We start from the raw sequence: 18,463 nt of genomic DNA on the forward strand, positions 1-18,463 counted from the left end.
AAATAAATAAATCCTACTAGTTACACGTACCATCACTGTCTTTCAAGACACAAGAATCAAGAAATTGCTTCAGCAGCACACATGTTGAAAGGAGAGAAAGATTAATGGAAAAGTCTTCTTTGAGATGCAGTAGTTAATCCTGTTGACTTCATTAAAGCCATCTTGAAAATAAAACACTGGTCTTTGCTACTGTAAAGACCTCGACCCTCCAGGCATTTGTGCTACACTTCCAACCCTTACAAACTTCCAGTGCAAGACCATTAAAATAATTTCTGAAAGATACTCAGTTTCTTTCTCAGCCCCAACTGGCTTCACTCCCCAGTCTAGCTCCAGGGCCACCAAAACACCAAAGCAAGCCCACTGTACAAGTGGATGCTTTGCCATCAACTGATGTGCTTGCAGGATTGTACCTCAGGCACACCTTGGAAAGACTTAGTTTCTTCTGAGCTAGCAATGATAAAAAAAAAAATTCTCAAAAATTGAAATTTGGTTGTGGTGGGGGAAGAGATGCTCAGAAACTCAAAAGAACCTATTAAAAATGAAATAAAGGATACTCATGTGAAATACTCGAGTTTAAAATCTTTGCCTTGATCAGCACTGATCACAAGCGTTCACATTAGTGTGTTCCATCTGTTTCTATCTCTGTTCCCAAATTCTGAATGTACCAGTGAGCCCCACAGAACCCTCTCAGGCCAACTCACACCCAATAAACCCTCCCAACTCCAGCTCTTGGCTCTGATAGAGCAGGAAAGTAAATTGTCCACTAAGGAGATACCCATAAGAAAATATGACAGGCTTAGAGTAGTTTTCTTGCTTTCTGAAGTCTGCTACTTCAGCATTTTCCTTGAATTACTGCTTTAGGTGTGACCATTTTAATTGTGCTTCTGCCTGAGTATGGGCAGTGAGTGCACTTCCTCAACCAACTTCTGCCCTCTCCTCTTCCACTCAGGTGGAAACCTCTTCTCCAGTGTGTCACAGTTTTTGTTGCCTCCTGCAAAACATTTCAGCAGAAGCACAAGTGCTTTCATAGAGAATTCAAGGGTCTTCACAGTAGGTTTTTGGTTTTTGTCGTTACCTACTCAGACCCTTTGAAGAAATTAATCTTCATGTGACAGTTTTAAAACAACTGTCACACCTCAAGAATGATAACAGGTTTGATCGACACAGATTTACTGTTACCTGCTTTTCAAAGCTCTCAAGTACTCATAAATCGCTTGAAGTACAAAATGTGCCTCTCAGGTTTACGAGCAATATGCAATAGCAAAAAAACCTCCCTTATGTTCTTTTAGAATGAACTATCTTCAGGTCCAACTCACAGTCATCCTATAGACTTAAAAAATCTGCCCTTTTCCCAAACTCAAACTGATAACATTTCAACACAGATTTCCCTTCAGTCTAAAATGAACTACTCTGACTCCCACTTACCATACACTGTACCTTCTTAAAATTTCATTTACCTCTCTGGCAAAGCACTGTTCTCTCAAAGCTGCAATCTTTGACCTTTAACTGGCAAACAGTACATAAATAAAAGCTGATAGAATAGGAGAAGCCAAGTTATGGATTGCTCTGAGTAGAACACATCAAAACCTACATACCTCCATTACTATGTATTCCTTATTATTTTCATAACAAGTATCTCAACCACTACTCTTGGCAATCAAGGAATTTGCATAATTTTTGTAAATATTTACCTCAATGTGTAATTTACCTTAATATCAAGCACTATAAAAACTTCCATAAAGTAAAGGACAGGACAGTCAACACATCTATTTTCAAAGGAATTTTGCATAAAGTGATGAATGGGCTCAATAAATATTAGCTACCACTTTTCTGCTATATCTGGGCTGAGCTAACAGCTGACCTCTTCTAGCCAGTAATTTTGTATTCCATACCACATTATGACATCATCTCCAGGGAAGTAGGAACCAGTGTGGGAGTGGTTAAGGCAGTCGCTTCTCAGCCCTCCTCTTGGGAGGACACACGATGCTGCCCCAGGGGGGATGGAGAGGACCAGGCCCACCACTGGCTCACAGGGTACCTCAGGAAAGTAAAATGTGTTGTTCTGGGTCTCTCCTTTCTGCTTGGGTTTGTCTCCCTGGGGAATAAGCTTCTTCTTAAGTAATGTGTAGTTAAGACAGTAGAATTTGTGTAAATTTGATAAAGTGGAGAACCAGGAGAAGTTGAAAGAAAAAAGAAAGGAGGAGATTGCTATAATAAAAAAGGTCCACGAGCGAAATCTCTGAACTGGCTGTGAAACACCAGGAGGAGATGGAGAAACTCTGTGCTGAGCTCAGGGAGGAGCAGAGGCACCTCTTGGAGGAACTACAGCAGCCTCTCCGAGGAGTAGAAAAGATCCTGAAATCAGCACCTCATGACTGAGAATGAGCAAGAGAATGAGAGGTTGCAGAAATCCCTGGTGTTAGGAGGGAGGCTTTTCTCTCTGTGCCTGGGGGGGTTGGCAGTTGCTTATCTCAAACCAAGACAGTTATAAACTTTGCATTTTTAAAAACATTATTTATTCAGCTTATATGGTTTATACTCTGGATGAGCCACACACATAAGAACAAGCCTAGTTTGAACACTGATAATGTATTATACTGGAGTGTCTCTGCTGTTTCCTATCTGATTGAGTGAGTATTTTAATTAGGGTTTGTCATTGATTTCTTTTTACATTTCTAAATTATACAGCATGCAAAGCAATAAATGTGACTACATATTATAAGCAGCACAAGGCCACATAGAGAAACTCCTGGTAACATTTCTAGCTACTACTTAGTCCCTATGTTTTTCTGCCAGGCTATGGTGATAAGACCATCAGTTATGCTTAAGGAAAAAAAAATTAAAGCAAACTTACTTGATATAATAGGGCACTTTGTTATGTGAAACAGATCTCTGCCATGGAAACTGCACTGAGGCTAAGGAAATAAAGAGAGGGCAGTTATTAGAAAAAACCTGTCAAATTAAAAACATCTAACTATCTTTTATTTATTTTACAATTAATATGGTCATAATAAATGGGAACAATTAAAATTTCCCAGACTATTTTCAGTAATTAGAAAATTGGTAGAAGAAAACTATGGCAATTTATCAAGATGATACCAGACATTTATTTGATGCCACAGCGGAAATAAAACAAATGTGTTGATTCTATTTCAAAGAAGGATAATAAATTCTGAGCCAGCAAACCATCCATTCACAGAAAATGTAGACAACATTTTTCCCACCTCTATAAAACTATTATCAGTTTATCCTTTGAAAATAAATTATTCCACTACTATAACAGGACAAAAAGAAAAAAAGCATCAACCTTATTTTTACTAGGTACAACATGTAGTTTCTATTTGCAACTTAAATTAATATTGATTAACACTGTATGGCCAACAAAAAATGCATGAAAACCTGTCTTTGCACTCCTTGCTGAACAGCTGCAATCTTTGCAGAATTTAATAACCAGAAGCCTTCTGCACACTGAGTTGAAAAAGCCATGAAGTTAAACGTGATACTACAACCATGCTTATCTAAAGATCTCAGGAGATAAAAGGGTAAAAAATGTTCAGGCCAACAGGACTGTTGGTGCACAACTGAAAAGCAGCTACTTACTGAAAAACCACAGGTACACATACCTACCAGAAATTACCAGACTAGTCCCTGGGTGATTAGGGTTTTATCATGGAACAAACTCACTTCACTAGATTCACTGTAGAAGCAGAGTTGAAAGAACAGGTAGGAATAAAGGACCAACACAATGGGATGAATTTATATTGCACATATACGCCAATGCTTCCGAGACAGAGTGCCTACTCTTGGGTGCTAACACCCCTGTTTCAAACCTTGGTAAAATTAAAAAACACAGTTTTGATCCATATTGGATCGCAAGTAATTAAACTCTCAATTAATGCAATTTTCTGCAAGCATGGCCCACTTTAGAGCTCATACTTCTTTAGGGAAAAAGAAAAAAAAGAACAAAAGGTACCAAGCTGTGTAAGCGCCATAGGCTGTTGCAGCTACACAGAGGCAGGTCTCACCCTGCTACCAGCTGGCTGCTTCCAGAGGGGTTTAATGGCCATGACCTCTTCCTGCACCACACAAAACTTAATGGATTATAATTTAAGAAATGTTCATGTACTGAAAAGACAGACTAACTGAGAAGAATATTTGGGAAACTACAAGAATAAAGTAAACCACATTATTTATAGGAAAAAATAGAGAAAATTCCATCTAAACAATTTAAAGAAGAAAATAACGCTTGCAATAAAGAGGTAGGTAGCTACCCAGTAAAGAAAAAGCCTAATAAAGGCTAAATGCTCAGACAGAGGTAGCTAACTAAAAAATAATCCTTAAGCATTCATAATTCTGAAAAAAAATATATATAATCCATGAGATAGGTGAAGGTGGCCATCAGCTTTAGAGTTTCAGTCTCTAGTGTTGCAGTGTGGCACCTATGGTAGCTTCTATACTACTAGACTAATTCTGTCAGCTAAGAATTTGCTCAATTACAATTTATATGCTATGACAGATACAGATATTCTGCACTGACACAAATATGGACTAAGCAATGTAATCAAATAAATTAATAGTTACTATGGACCAAGTCATACTCTATTTATTTGAAAACAACCCTTGTAAGACATTGCCATAACATAGTAGTTACCAATTCTGGCACTCACTAGCAGGCCTGCAGGTATTAGTATGGCTGAGAGGTGCTTGGATCAGGCCACTGACTATTTGTTAGGGAACAGATGGAGTCAGCACTCTGTGGATGTTCAAGGATTCATTTTAGTAAGTACACAAAAACATAAGATAGAAGTGGATCATCAGCCTTGGAAAACAAATTAATTACAGAAAAACCAAGTTACTATTTCCAAAGGCAGGAGACAGCAATCTTTTTGCAAAGAATAATGTATTATGAGGATTCTTTACCTTTATCTGTTTTAGAAATGTATAAAACCTACTGATCAGTAACTGACTTGCAAGGGGCTTACCTTCTATCTCAAAACCACCAAAAAAAAATCAACATATGCAGTCTCCCAATGAAGAGAGAGGAAAAAATAGCTCAGCAAAAAGAGGGATCAGAGATTGTAGTGGCCTACTAATACTGCTTTACCTTAGGCTCCTATCACAGAACATTTTAGGAAGGGCTAATATGTTGTTTGCTGGTATTCAAAAATATTTTGAAGCACTTTGTTAGTGATGATCTGCATGAATCCTTGTAACTGGTGTTCCACAAACTCAAACAGCAGCATCAAATGCTGCACTGTGTCTTTTTAGTACTGAAATGTTTCTAGCCACTGCAGAGATTAAATCACTGGACTAAAGGGGCTGGAATCAGGGTGCTGGATGATGTCATTTAGGCTTCCATTCCCAAGGCTTGGACCAGGTGATCTTTTGGAGTGCATTCCTTTCAACTTGGGCTATTTTATGAATCAGATAAACAGGTAGAAATATGTGGTTTGCTAGAATAAATTACTGTTTAAATGATAACTAGGACCTAGTCAGCTGACAGTGGTGTGATGGCAAGCTAAGTTCCCTTTTTAGGACTTGGAGGAAGAGTAACAGGTATGTGAGGTAAGTGTAAAATAGGTGCTGTCAGATAAGCACAGATAAAAACCTGCCCTATAATTCAAAAGTGCAACTTTGGAGATGAAGATTTGCACATACATATATATCAATCTCAGTTTTAGGAGTTTGAGATTGTCTTATTCAGACTACTACTCTACTTGTTCCTCACAGTTACAAATCACTTATTGCTGCTAAAAAGGTTTGAAAATTTTGATTTAAAATACACAGTCTTTCAACCTGCCAGGATAAAATATTAAATTTTCCAGATGTAATGATTTTTTTATTTCTTTAATTTTGAAGTTACTATCCCCAGCTTTCATTTAATAGACTTTATAAAAAATTGTAGATATACGTTCTTAAACTGTTTACATGAAGCTCTTAAAAAAGGTTTTGGTTTGTTGTTGGTTTTTTGCTGTTTGTTTTTTTTTTTTTTTAAATTAATAAAGAAGCTTTTGTCACAGTTTTTGTGGCGGGAAGAGGTTGTTTTCAACAAATAGTTTAAAAGGATAACTGCATATTATTTGGTTTTCCAAAACTGTGTTACTTGGCTATAGCTCTTTGTGGTATATACCAACATGCATTCTGGAAGGTTTCCCTTTTTTACTTTAGTATGTAACACAAAGCAAATGTCTCCTTAAGCCTGGAGAAGATTCCCTGAGCACGGCTGAGGCAGGCTGATAAGGCACAGCACAGTCTCTTTGGACATGACTCTATGAATGTTTTAACCTGCAGCAAAGTCAGTTCACCACTCAGTCTTGTGAATGCAGTTTTTTACTGTGACATGGCTGTAAGCCAAATCTAGGAAATGATCAAGGTAAACAAAGCCAGCCAACCTTACCTGGCAAGCTTTACATGTGATTCTCCCCCTGCCCAGATCAGTCACCAGAACATTTGCAATGGCCCAGGTGAGGAGAGGTGAACAGAACAGCTTTAACAGTGACACAGCAGTGAAGTCAGGAACTTCTCAAACCAGCTAGAGTAAGAGAAAGTGCATCTTCTCTACATTGCTTCCTAGTCTGTTTTATTTACACAGACTAGACTGAGTAGTCTCCCAAACAGTTAATCTGGCATTCCTCAACAGTGCCAAAGGTAGCACCATACCTATAGTCTTTTTAATAAATTATTACATCAGTTTACTGTCAAGGTTACAAGTTCGAGATTGGAAGAGCTACAAAGCCACTGTGGCAACAGTATGCAATATTTCTAATACTGTTTTAATTTAATTAATAAATAAATCACATACTTTTTAAAATTGTTTGCTTGTTCTGTTAATTTAAAAACAGGGCAAAGTGGCTCTGGGAATATCTATTTCACATAACAGCTGTAATATTTTATATACAATGCATCTTGTTTACTGAAAAACTAATTGTCAATTTAAAATAAGAACATGGTTGTCACATAAGTCAAGGGAAAAAATCAAGATTTATGTATTGTTTGAAATTGTATTACCTGTTTAGCTATATAGTGACATACAATACTTCAGAATCTCTGGGAAAGAGTTGCTTATTTTTATGTTGATTTCTCAACTCCTGTAATAATTTTATCTTTATTATTGAAGCCCTCAGTTAAAAACTGGAGAGGTGACTGGGCTAGCACTTTGTCTCATTAGCTTTGCTAATGGCAGGTAGGCTAGAACATCAGAAAATCAATATGAATCTTGATATCACAACCTATTTATTTGTAACAAATTATGTCAAATCTGTTTTGAGCCCTCTTACTATATGAAAGACCATAGATTTATACCTCTAAAACCTTCGTTAAACAGAAAAAGATGGAAGAATAGGTCTCAAGGAAGTGATGCATGTTTGCTTTTCCCAGCCCTTTATTAGAAGTTCGAGGAATGTATGACATGAAGTCTTTATTGCCAAAGAAAGAATCCAGGCAGCAAGTGTGGAAGCAAAAGGAACACAGGAAAGAGCTGGCAGAGGATGAAAAGATGTGCTTACGAACAGGCAAAGATTCTGGAATTGTCACAGGTCAGACACTGCAGCAGAGGACAAAGAATAAAGCAACCAGGGCACAACGATAACTCAGAAAGATACTACAGTGGGAAGCACTCTAGTGAGAATGTCAGTGGACTTATGAAGATAAAACACCCCTACAAAAACAGAGAGATAGGAATACAGAAAAGGAACTTCCTCAAGCCACAGGGAAACCTGAAGGAAAGATCAGTCAGTGTTTGAAGAGGCCATCATATCTCATATGTCTATTAATTCAAAGAACTTACTGGAAAGAAAGTGCTGTGATGTAGGCCCAAAATCTCGATGTGCCTCCTGTAACTGTTTAAGGCGATCCTCTACAGACACCTACATATAAACACACACAAAATTTGCATTGCATTTACTTAGCAACACTATGGCCATAAGAAAAACACTTGTTTACATTAATTCTTAGTAAAATTAATTTGTGTGTCACTCATTTGACATCCATCTATTCAAAGCTACATTAATTTCTTTCATTTACTTAATGAAAATCCTGTTCATATCAGGTAGAGTTCTTCTGTGAGAAGCGTAGATCAATAACAAACAATAGTAGTTTCACGGTGACTGCAGCCAACTCCTGAAGTTGCTGACCTCCTCCCAACCTTTCTGTTGTCCACATTTTCATAGTCAGCAGGTCTCAATTTGATTGTAATGATCTCACAGCTGCCTTTCCAGCACAGAACCACTTTGGAAGACACTGCTTGACTGGCTGACATGACTCCCCCCAGTTTATTAATTGAAAGTGCACTAGCACACCCAGCAGTAGTTTGGTTGCTTGGTTAACTCAGTTTGAGAGCAAAGGAAAGGTCTGATATGACACATTAATAGCTTTGCCTCTCCGGAGCAACTTATTCAGAACTACTGGCTCAGAAACTGGTGCACAGGTTTTGAAAACTCATTCCCACTACCCTCTCTAGAGATGTGATGAGTGTTTCCTATGAAATTTTTGAAAAAGAGTGATAAACAAAGTTTATAAACAAATTTTAAACTGATGTAAGAATCGTCATTAAATCATTCACTACAAAACTATGTATGAGTTTGAACTGTAATCAGGTACATTGATTTACCTTTCTCAGACCACTTAAGCACAATAACCATAAGTAAGCAATAGGAATCTCTCTCACAGCATATCCTCTTCTGTTTTGTAAAGATAAATTGCTATAGCTCATATCTTGTTATAGCTTTACTAATACTTAAGACACTTTAAGTGAAATCCCCTACAGAAACTGAACATTCAAAGCCAAAGTAAAAAACCTTTCACACAAGCTAGAAACACAACAGAAGTATTAGCACCAGTTTTTGGTAACCCAGACTTATGCAATAAAATACCATGATATAAGATATACAAAAAAGCATGCAGAAATAATTCCCACTAATCTCCAGAGTTTAATGCAGTTTCCTGTGTCAATGAACTCCTGAAAAAACCTTGAAAGGAAAAGCTTTTGGTCAAGCTACAGAAGAAAAGACACCTCTTTTTGTTGCTCTGCTACCAACACAGTAACTCCTTAGTGATCGAACTAATAAACAAATGGTAATAATGCATCTTTTAAAAGAAAACAGAATAAGAAGTACTCCTCCCCCCACATCTACTGTACATATTCAGAATACCTGTAAAAGTTTCCAACGCATATTAAGATCATCCAGTTGACGAGACATCTTTAAAGATGGATAAAGGTCAAGTGGAGACAGCTGACTGGACAGATCATTCACTGTTTTAACTTTTAAATTGATGGGAGCAATTTCTTCTCTAAAAGCCTAAAAGGGTAAGAAACTTACAGTTATGTCCAATTGACATATGAGCAGCAGAAAAGCCACCAAACTCAACCCAGTGTTGACCAGCCCATTGTGTCAGCTTACACTGAACAACTGTACTTAGCAAAGAAAGATCACTCCCTTCAACATCCTTACTATATCATTCATATCAATCTTTAAAGAAAAACAGTATGAAACTTGCTTAAATGCCTGTAAGAAAACTGTGTCCCTAAAACAATTTAAATTATTTTTTTAGTGGTGCTGTATGGCTTTAAAGCTTTTCTTTGTAAAAGGAAATACACAATGCTGTATTAGGAGCTTTAGCAGCATACAGCCTGCCAAGTGTTCTTAAGAAAAAATTGTGTTCAGTAGCTATAGCTTTCTAGTATTAAGCAGCTGACAAAAATTCAATTTAAAAACTATTATTGAATTAGCAAAGCATGAAGAAAGTTATCTTCTAAGGAGGAGGAGTACAATGTTTTACCTGATTAGAACCAGACAGTAAAACTATTACAATCACTAAAAAGAAGTAAAAGGTTTATTGAATCAAATAGAACTAAATACAGTATTAAGGCAAAATTGATGCAAGTTTTAGTTACAGTTAAAAAGATGTGTCCAATGCCTTTCTTGCTGTGAGCAGTTAAGTGTCCAAACCTATAAATGGCTTGATTAAACATCATGAAACAAGCCAAAAGCAACACCAAAAAAAAAGCATTTTCTTAGGACAATTCAATTATTTACCTCCCTTCAAAAATCACTCTCAACAGGCACAGAAACAGAAGGAACATACTGGCAGGAAAGAAGCATTGAGCTTTTGGAGAGCCAGCAGGCCCCTATTAGTTCAGCAGATGTTTCAGTTTTTCCAGAGCAACAAAAATCTGAAAGACTTTGCTTTACTCTACAGAAAAAGCTATTGAGATATGACAAATCACTTTTTAACATGAGAACAAGGAGCTATTTAGCATCAGCATCTTATTTCTTTCTTTAATATCATATTAAAATACAAGAGTGGGAGGAAGACAGTCATCACTCTTCTCAAATCAACAGCAGTCTGGATATAACTCAGCTTTGACTGCCTTTGTTTTAAAGATCTGAGTTCCATTAACCTTGAAAGTAACAACAAAATTTGGAGAATGAGGGTGCTTATGTTGATATATGTGAAATGTAGCCCTGGGAGTCCACAGGCTGTGTATGCATAGAGAGAATATTTGCAGAAAACTGGTCACAGCACACGGCCTTTCATTCTTCTAACACCAGCAACCCATGCTGAAGTCATAGATGGTCAGGTACACAACCCCAGGGTCTTCTGTAATGCTTTGCCATATTCATTTTTAAGCTTAAAAGTTGTGTTTGGGAAACACAAGCTTAGTGATAAGTGCTAAATTTGCCCAAAACAGCAATTTTCTCTATCTTCATGTGCATGCCCATATATTCTCCTGGAATCCCTGATATTCAGGAACTTCCCCAAGCACTGTACTGTTTCCAGTCAGCTTTCCTCGTTATCAGAAGATATTCCTTTTTTGGGGAGCTCTGCATTACTGGATCCCTACTCCACCAATGAAGTTAAGCAGGGGAGGAATACTACCCATTATGGGCAGACATGCCTTGGGGATGCTGAGCGCTGTGTGGGTGGCCTGGAACCTGGGCAGCAAGAACATTATATGGTAGTATGTGTTCTTCACTTTGAAATATTCCTGATGTGAAGCCAGGCTAAAGTAAAAGCAAATGCAAATATTCACTCATACAAACTAAACCAGAGAATAGACATGTGAAGTTTATGAAAGGTAAGAAATAGGAATTGAAACTATGTATACATTTCTGTATCACTGAAAAAGCTGTAACTGTTCCTAACAAGAAGGCTATAAATGATGGCCAACAGATCCGACAGCTCACCACTACAAAGACAGCCTACCATCAGCTGCTGGAATGACAACTGATTCATGCTCCAGTACCTGGGCACAGCTCCAAACCAACCCAAGGCCAAACTATGGATTACACAGTGTTTCAAGAAGGAAAATGTTTCATTCCTTGAATATATTTTTTTCATTTAATGAATGTTATATTCTATACACTCCTGTTAGCTTGCTGTTCACATGTGCTTGCTTATGCAATCCCAGACAACACAGTGAATGTGACACATGGACTTTGAGACCTCAGATATGGTCTTTAAAAAGCACCTTAAACTGCACATGAATATTTAAGTATACAGTGTGTACATATTTAATGTGACCAGAGGTAGCAGAATGTACAGGTCTGACACACACAGAGGCTAAATATTTCCCAGGAGTTCCACACTTACTGTAGTTTTCTCGATGTGATCTGGTAATGAATCTATGAGCAAGTCTCCTACAGGTTTCCAGCCATTCCTCACATTTTCAGCCTCCTTCAAATCAGCATCAAGGTCATCCATGGCACACTGCAGGTCTTTCAGTTTTTCTAATGCTTTGTCCACTTGCTTCTGCCAGATACTGGCGCTGGCATTTAGGTTCTCCCACTTCTCTTTTACCTCTGATGACTGCTTACGCATAGCTTTGGCAATCCTCATGGCTTTCTCCTCAGGGGTCAATTCTGCAAAGGGAAAAAGAGTTACACTGTTTATTTCTTATTTGTGTCTAGTTAAACAGACAGTGCTCCTGAGATACAGAGTCAAGACAGTCAGTAAGTCCAGTGTCAACTGACCATTTGCTTTAGCAGGTACAAGGCAGAAGAAAATCTGTCTTGCCACAAATGAAATAAACCTCAACGACTCCTACTGACAAAATAAGCTTGATCAGAAGACAGGAAAATATTCCTGAGTTTCATACATGAAGATATTCACAAAGTAAAAGCAGCTTACTGCTGGTTTGTCACTTTTAGAAGCACAGGGGAAGGAAATAAAAGGTCTTTTTTTCCCTACTGAAAACTGCACAGAATCTGTGGACCATTTCATGTAAAAAGAGCAAGAACAGTGCTTTGTTCCTGGATCACTTACCATCACTTTCAGAATACCACCAAGATGTCTCTTCAAATCCACTACTGAAACCCGGGTACACTGAATACAGTGTGGGGATAGGTCCTGCAACTTTACATCTGTTTTTCTGCATTAATACCAAAGTCCTAAAGGGCCAATGTAAATAGGTTTCCCAAATTTAAAATGTTCAATGAAGCTATTGACTGAAAAGAGTTAAGCTTATGGTACACTATTACTCACAATTTTCAGGCTTTTGTGTCTGGATCCCTTATAATCCAGCAAACATGAAAATCCCATTCAAGTTACAAAGACCACCTGCCACTGGTCTTTGCAGCAAGCAAAGCTAAAGCAGGCACATACACAACCTCAGGATATAGTCACTGGAGATGATACTGATTATTTCAGTAAATTGCTTATATTGAAATCCCCGGTCCCTGGTAAGTCTGCAGAACATTGGGCAGAACTCAACACCAGCCCTCTTTGAAACGAAGAACTGACAAATCCATCAGCTGGTGACTTCTCTCACCTCCATTTCTGCATACCAGTCATGTGTGATCTATCAATAAGAAAACATGATGCCTTTTTTCTGGGTCTTCAGTTTGAAACTGAGCAAGACCCAGACGGCCAGAAAACTAAAAAGAAAACACTCTAAAATATCCCCAGTAGGTCCCGCTGTCTATTGCTCAGAGAGTACTTGCTGAAAAAATTGTGGAGAGCTTCCTTCATCAGCAAAGAGTTGCTTCAGTAATGATGAACACACAGCAAGTCTCAGAGGATTTCCCATCTACCTAAGGTTCTGCAGGCAGACAAGTAAGCAGAGGGAACTCTATACAATGCAGAAACCAGAGAACAAAAGAAGGGAGAGAGACATGACAAACACTGAAACTAAGCCCATTGGCCTTCTACTCAGTCCTATATAAAACCCTTAGGAAGGGTTTATCATGGCATTCTTGTGATTAAAATTCAAGGGTTGCCTATGAATAAATTATATACAAACACATGAAGATGGAAGTATCATTTTTATCAGAAGTCACATGAGACATACAATCTTCCATTTACTGATAGACTGCCTTGAAAATCATTTTAACTGACTAAAGTTGGAGCTGCTAATGTGCTGGAGAAGAGTGAGGGTGTATCATACAAAAAATGGTGTGGGAAACAACTTTTTGTGAATGTCAAAGTAAATGCACAGTTATTGTTGCAAAAATTACTTTGCCTCTGGTGAAGTAACAATTGTTCCATAGCACTCAATATAGAAAAGCATATTGCAAGTAATTAAAACAAAAGAAAACATTATAATACATTCAATTTGTAGTTGAGAAGGGTAGGCATATTTTTCTCAGATATAAAAGTAACAGGGAGCTGTTTGGATCAAAACCAGAGTTTCTGTCCACCAGTTCTACATATTTGTTTTGGTTTTTCTTTTGAAGCTTTTTTCCCAAATCTTGTTAGGCCCTACTAATCTTGATATATTCTAGACTACAAATATTAGAAGAGTATTCAACAATGCAATCCAGATGCCATCTGAGACAAAACAAACAGAAAGCAATGCACAATGCACATTTTGCATTATATTTGTCAGCATAGAGAGGCCAGGGCACTGCCCAAAAGCACAAGGGATCTTGCTGAGAAGTGGTTGTGTAGGAGAAACAGCATCCCAGGAACGGTAACCAGAGCAGAATAGAAGGGAAGGGCAATCAACAAGAGCCACCACCACCAAGGCAGACACACACTTAGGCTGCAGGTGGCAGTGCAAGTTTTGACCTCGAAAGAGAGAGACCCATTTGAAGAAAGAGTGCAGCTGACTGGTTCAAAAGATATTTTGAGCTTACCAAGATATTTCAGTGACTTGTGTGTCATAAGTTATCACATGAGAGCATTGCCTATGTATACTTTGCCTGCAAAAGCAGAGATTATACCCAGGCTTAGGGATACTGCAATGGCAAGAAGGTATTTCAGAAGAGGAACTTGGGGTGAAATAATTGTGAAAAAAATCTGCAATGCTTAACTAGATGCAAAGAATGTAGCTCTGGGATATAAAGACGTGGCAGTAACTTACAATTTACAACACTGACAGACCAGAATAAAGATCAAGAAATTGTTAGCACAAGTAATTCTGGAATTAATCAGGTTTGAGAATAATTAATTAATTGATTGATTGATTGATAAAACATTAATCGATGAATGAGAATCCACTACAGTCCAGTGACAAAGGGACTGTGAACACAAGCTGCACCTAGTGGCAAAGTTTAGTACCATAGGTTATCTCACAGGTTGAGGCATCCTACCATACAGCTATAGCTGAGGACAACCAGACCTCAGTAATAAAAGATGAAAGAATATAAATGAGAATTAGGGACACCTAGGGTTGGAATACTTGACACAAGGTAAGGCAATACTGAGCTTCATTGAAAGAGGACAGAAAATTTCAGACCCTGTGAAGAAAGCCTCCTCTGTTGGTATCTTGAACATGTGGCTATAGGGAACATTATATCCAGAAACTGGACTCAGTGAACATGAGATACATGCAAAGCTGTATCTGATGTTCATATCCAACATCATGCAGTTTCATTATTGCTTACCTGTTATCAGAGCCAAAACCTACCAATTCTGCATTAAAAGAGTAAAATGTTGCAAAGCCTGAACAGTTCTAAGTTAGATTATCAGCAGGTTTTTTAAAAAGATCAATCACTCGACAAAGAACTCAGAGAAAGCTTTAGTAAGAGCTGAAATCTTGCAAAACTCTTCAGCTGATCTTAAAGGTACTGACACAACAGATTCAATGAGTGCTTCTCACTCTAGTGGAAGCAGTAAGAAAAAAATGTGGCTGTAACAATAAATACATTGGTGAGGCACTTGGAGTTATGGTTCAGGGGTGATTATGGTGATGGTGGGTTAACAGTTGGACTAGATGATCTTGAGGTCTCTTCCAAGCTTGGTGATTCTGGTATTAGAAGAGGGGAACAATAGCCTGATTTTACTTGTCCAGCCAGCTGAAACAAAGCAACTTTACACATGACAGACTAGTCAGTTAGTTTGGGAGGCAAAAATTGATTCCAGAATGACTGGGGAGATACAAGTATCTCAAAAGAACTGAAAACAAACACATTCTAAAACCATTTGTCAAATCCGTGTCATTGCACAAGGATAACTACCACATATAGTATTTGAAAAATATTAATTTATTGCAATGCTGCTTTATTTTACTGAAGCCTTGGAAGTGCTTGTAAACTTGCTCTAAAAAGACATTTACTAGGGAAATAAAGCAAAATATGTGCCTTTATGAGCTATAAAACCATTCAGCGTATATTCATTTAAGAGAAATACATCTTGTATAACTACGTTTTCTGTCGTGAAAACCCAACTTATTAATGAGCAACACATTACTTTTTTCCAAGCAGAGACCACATTCTTCAAGATACTGCACAGCAAGGTTGCATAGCATAGAAGTGTAAATTTCAAAAAAGGTGTCTTAACAGTAAGAGTTTTCTTTTATTAGTCTGGAATTCATTTATGTATGTATGGCCAAACTTTGAGAACGAAGATTTGGGAAGGGCTCTCCCCACATGCCCTTCCAGCCTGCACAGTGGATTTTTTAGGTGAGGCACAGTGTGCGCAGAACTGGCCCCACTGTTTCAGTCCTGAGGTCCATCTGCCACGGTCGAGCAAGCTTGGACAGTGACAGTGAAGTCCTCAGGACTGTCTACAGCACCCAGTACTAACCGGGGCTGACCCTGCTGAGCATCCGAGATGTGACGGGATCGGATGGCAGAGAGGCATTGAACTGCCAGGGGACGGTCCCACTGAGACTCGAACTCATGACCTTGTGATCCAGAGTCCAGAGTGCTCACCATTACACCACAGGACCGCCCTGGAATTCATTTAACCAGTCTGTCAATACACACGCCGACTGACAGAATTCATTTTTGCTGTGAAGAAATTCTACACAATAGTTGTTGCTCTTTTGTTCCTACTTAATATAAAGTCTTTTCAATGATCAATTTGATCAGCTTTCCCCCTGCCCCTTTTCTTAATGGTACTTGTTACAATATGTTCACTTCAGCAGCTGCTCAGAAAGTGAGAACAGTCAATATTCACTGGACCATCTATTTACCAGAGAGGAAAGATAATACCTGAGGTTTCAGTCAGGGAAAAAGAGCAGGAAAAAATGGCTGCTTCTGTAGTGGGGAGGGGTGGGGGGGTGGGAGTGACAAAACAGCTTAATTTTAATAAGCATTTTCTTTGCCACAAACCACCAACAGCTTTTTTGTATCTCTAGCAAACACTGAGTGCCATTGAAGGAAAACTTTCAAGCCTGAATTTTACAGCATAGAGCTTCCTTGCATGCTTACATATATGCAGAATACAAGTGCAGAAAATTCTTCTTGCTTAAAACTTTGTTTTAGATCTCAAAATAGTCGTTCTAAGCAATTGTGCCTAATGTTTATTATATGGCCTTAAACTAGTGATCCACCCTGCCAAAATTACAATAATTTTCTTTCACTTTTGCTATATTCTTAATAAAATACACTGGAACTGGAGATGATTTCATGCCCCTTCCCTCTCCCATTATGTGAAACGCTGTCTCTTCCTTGGTTTAATTGGTCTTTGCAGCAAAAAACAATGGTTGACACAGCACTGTAATCATTATGAAAACTTTCAGAGCATTTGAATAGGAACAATGGCACATTGTCATATTCCTAAGCAGAAGAACCAAAATCAGTGCTATCACTGCATCATGAAGTCTTCAGAATTGCTCCAGAGAAAGTACTCTCCAGGCTTCTAACAATCCCAACAGAAAACTTAGTTCTAATGGGATGGCAATAGGAAGTTTAAAGAATAAGCACCAACTGGTTAATGTGGAAATGCAGCAATTAGTCAGACTCCAAGCACCCAACCACCACCCACCATGTTGTCTTTTTCCCCCTGTCCTAGTTCAGCAGGTGGCACCAGTTTATCACTGTGTGGGTGTGACCAAAGCTATGTATCCTACACCCTCTATTCATTTCCCATGAACTGTTAACAATGGACCATTTGCAGCAGCTGCCCAGGGCACACCCGACTCCTCAGGTTGTGAGCTAGCTGTTAAAGAAGTCTGTGAGATAAGAGCTGATAACTCCCCTCCAGGGAGTCATTAGCACCTCCACACCCAGCCTGAGGGGGCATGTCTGCTTATGGGCCATCAACGATTCCAAAGTACCCCCTGACTCAGAGTCAGATTACCCATTGTGTGACTCTCTGCCCTGGGGGAGGTACTGGGTGCTCCCACCTGGGCTGGAGGGTACATAATCTTGGGGTTTGAAGACCTCAGGGGACCACTTGTTGGGACCAGAGGAGGATCAGAACCTTGACAGGAGGAAACCACCACACTCGACCAGACTGCGACCACCACCCTTCACCAGACTGCAACTGTCATTTGCACCGACAGGTTTTTTCACTTCCTTTTGCTTTGGACTCAGGGGAACCATGTGGGTCTCAGCACAGGGGCTAACAAACCCCTTTGGGTTTGTGCCCCAGGGTGCTGGGTCATACGTCTGGGGTTTGTGAGTTAAAACCAATTTCTCTTTGTGCCATTGGATTTATTGTAATATTATTACTAAATTGTAACTCTGATTTATAATCTCTTTTGTGTTGGGTTCATTTCTCCTGCAGGCTTCCCTTTAAACCAGCACACCCCCTCTTCAAATAGCTATTGCAAAGTTAGTTAAAACAAGCAAAGAGCACAGCCATTTTCATTTTGCCCATTTAGGTATTCTTTTATCAAAACTAGGAGTTCTTCAAACTAGAGAGATGCAATTAAATAAAGAGTGAATGAGGAAAGCCTCTTCAGGATAAAAGACAAATTACCTTTGGTCTACAGAAGACAGAATTGCTAAAGCAGAGCAAAGGAAACTGTTAACTTCATGAATGATTAATAATTGCGGAAAGGGCCCAGAGTATGGACTCCAGATAAAGACAACTAAGAACAATGCCATCATATATACACATTCTTTAAGAATGATTGTCAGTATTTCCCACTGGGTGCTGGTGGGGAAGACATGGAAAGACAAAACAAAGCAGCTTCCCGTTCAAAGAGATAATTAAGTTGTCCCATAGTATCTATCTCCAGAAAACTAACGAAGATCACAGCAATCATGAGAACCTTCTATTTATCCAGCATAACCAGTGCAATTGGTCAACATAAACAAACCGCACATAATACTTTTCGCTATGAACATGG

At 38.6% G+C, this 18,463-nt stretch overlaps 1 protein-coding gene across 10 annotated transcripts in view; it reads right to left on the bottom strand.

Annotated features, from left to right (window-relative positions):
* UTRN (utrophin) overlaps positions 1–18,463 on the bottom strand; it is a 386,042-nt gene that overhangs the window by 73,275 nt on the left and 294,304 nt on the right. For all 10 annotated transcript variants that reach the window (XM_071549382.1, XM_071549384.1, XM_071549380.1 and 7 more), the window contains 4 exons: positions 11,593–11,861; positions 9,150–9,296; positions 7,787–7,865; positions 2,855–2,915 (listed from right to left, as the gene is read on the bottom strand). In XM_071549382.1, the coding sequence (XP_071405483.1) occupies positions 2,855–2,915; positions 7,787–7,865; positions 9,150–9,296; positions 11,593–11,861 (556 nt within the window). The remainder of the gene's footprint in view (positions 1–2,854; positions 2,916–7,786; positions 7,866–9,149; positions 9,297–11,592; positions 11,862–18,463) is intronic.

The sequence above is a fragment of the Pithys albifrons genome, chromosome 2 (genome assembly GCF_047495875.1).
Source record: "Pithys albifrons albifrons isolate INPA30051 chromosome 2, PitAlb_v1, whole genome shotgun sequence".
NCBI lineage: Eukaryota > Metazoa > Chordata > Aves > Passeriformes > Thamnophilidae > Pithys > Pithys albifrons.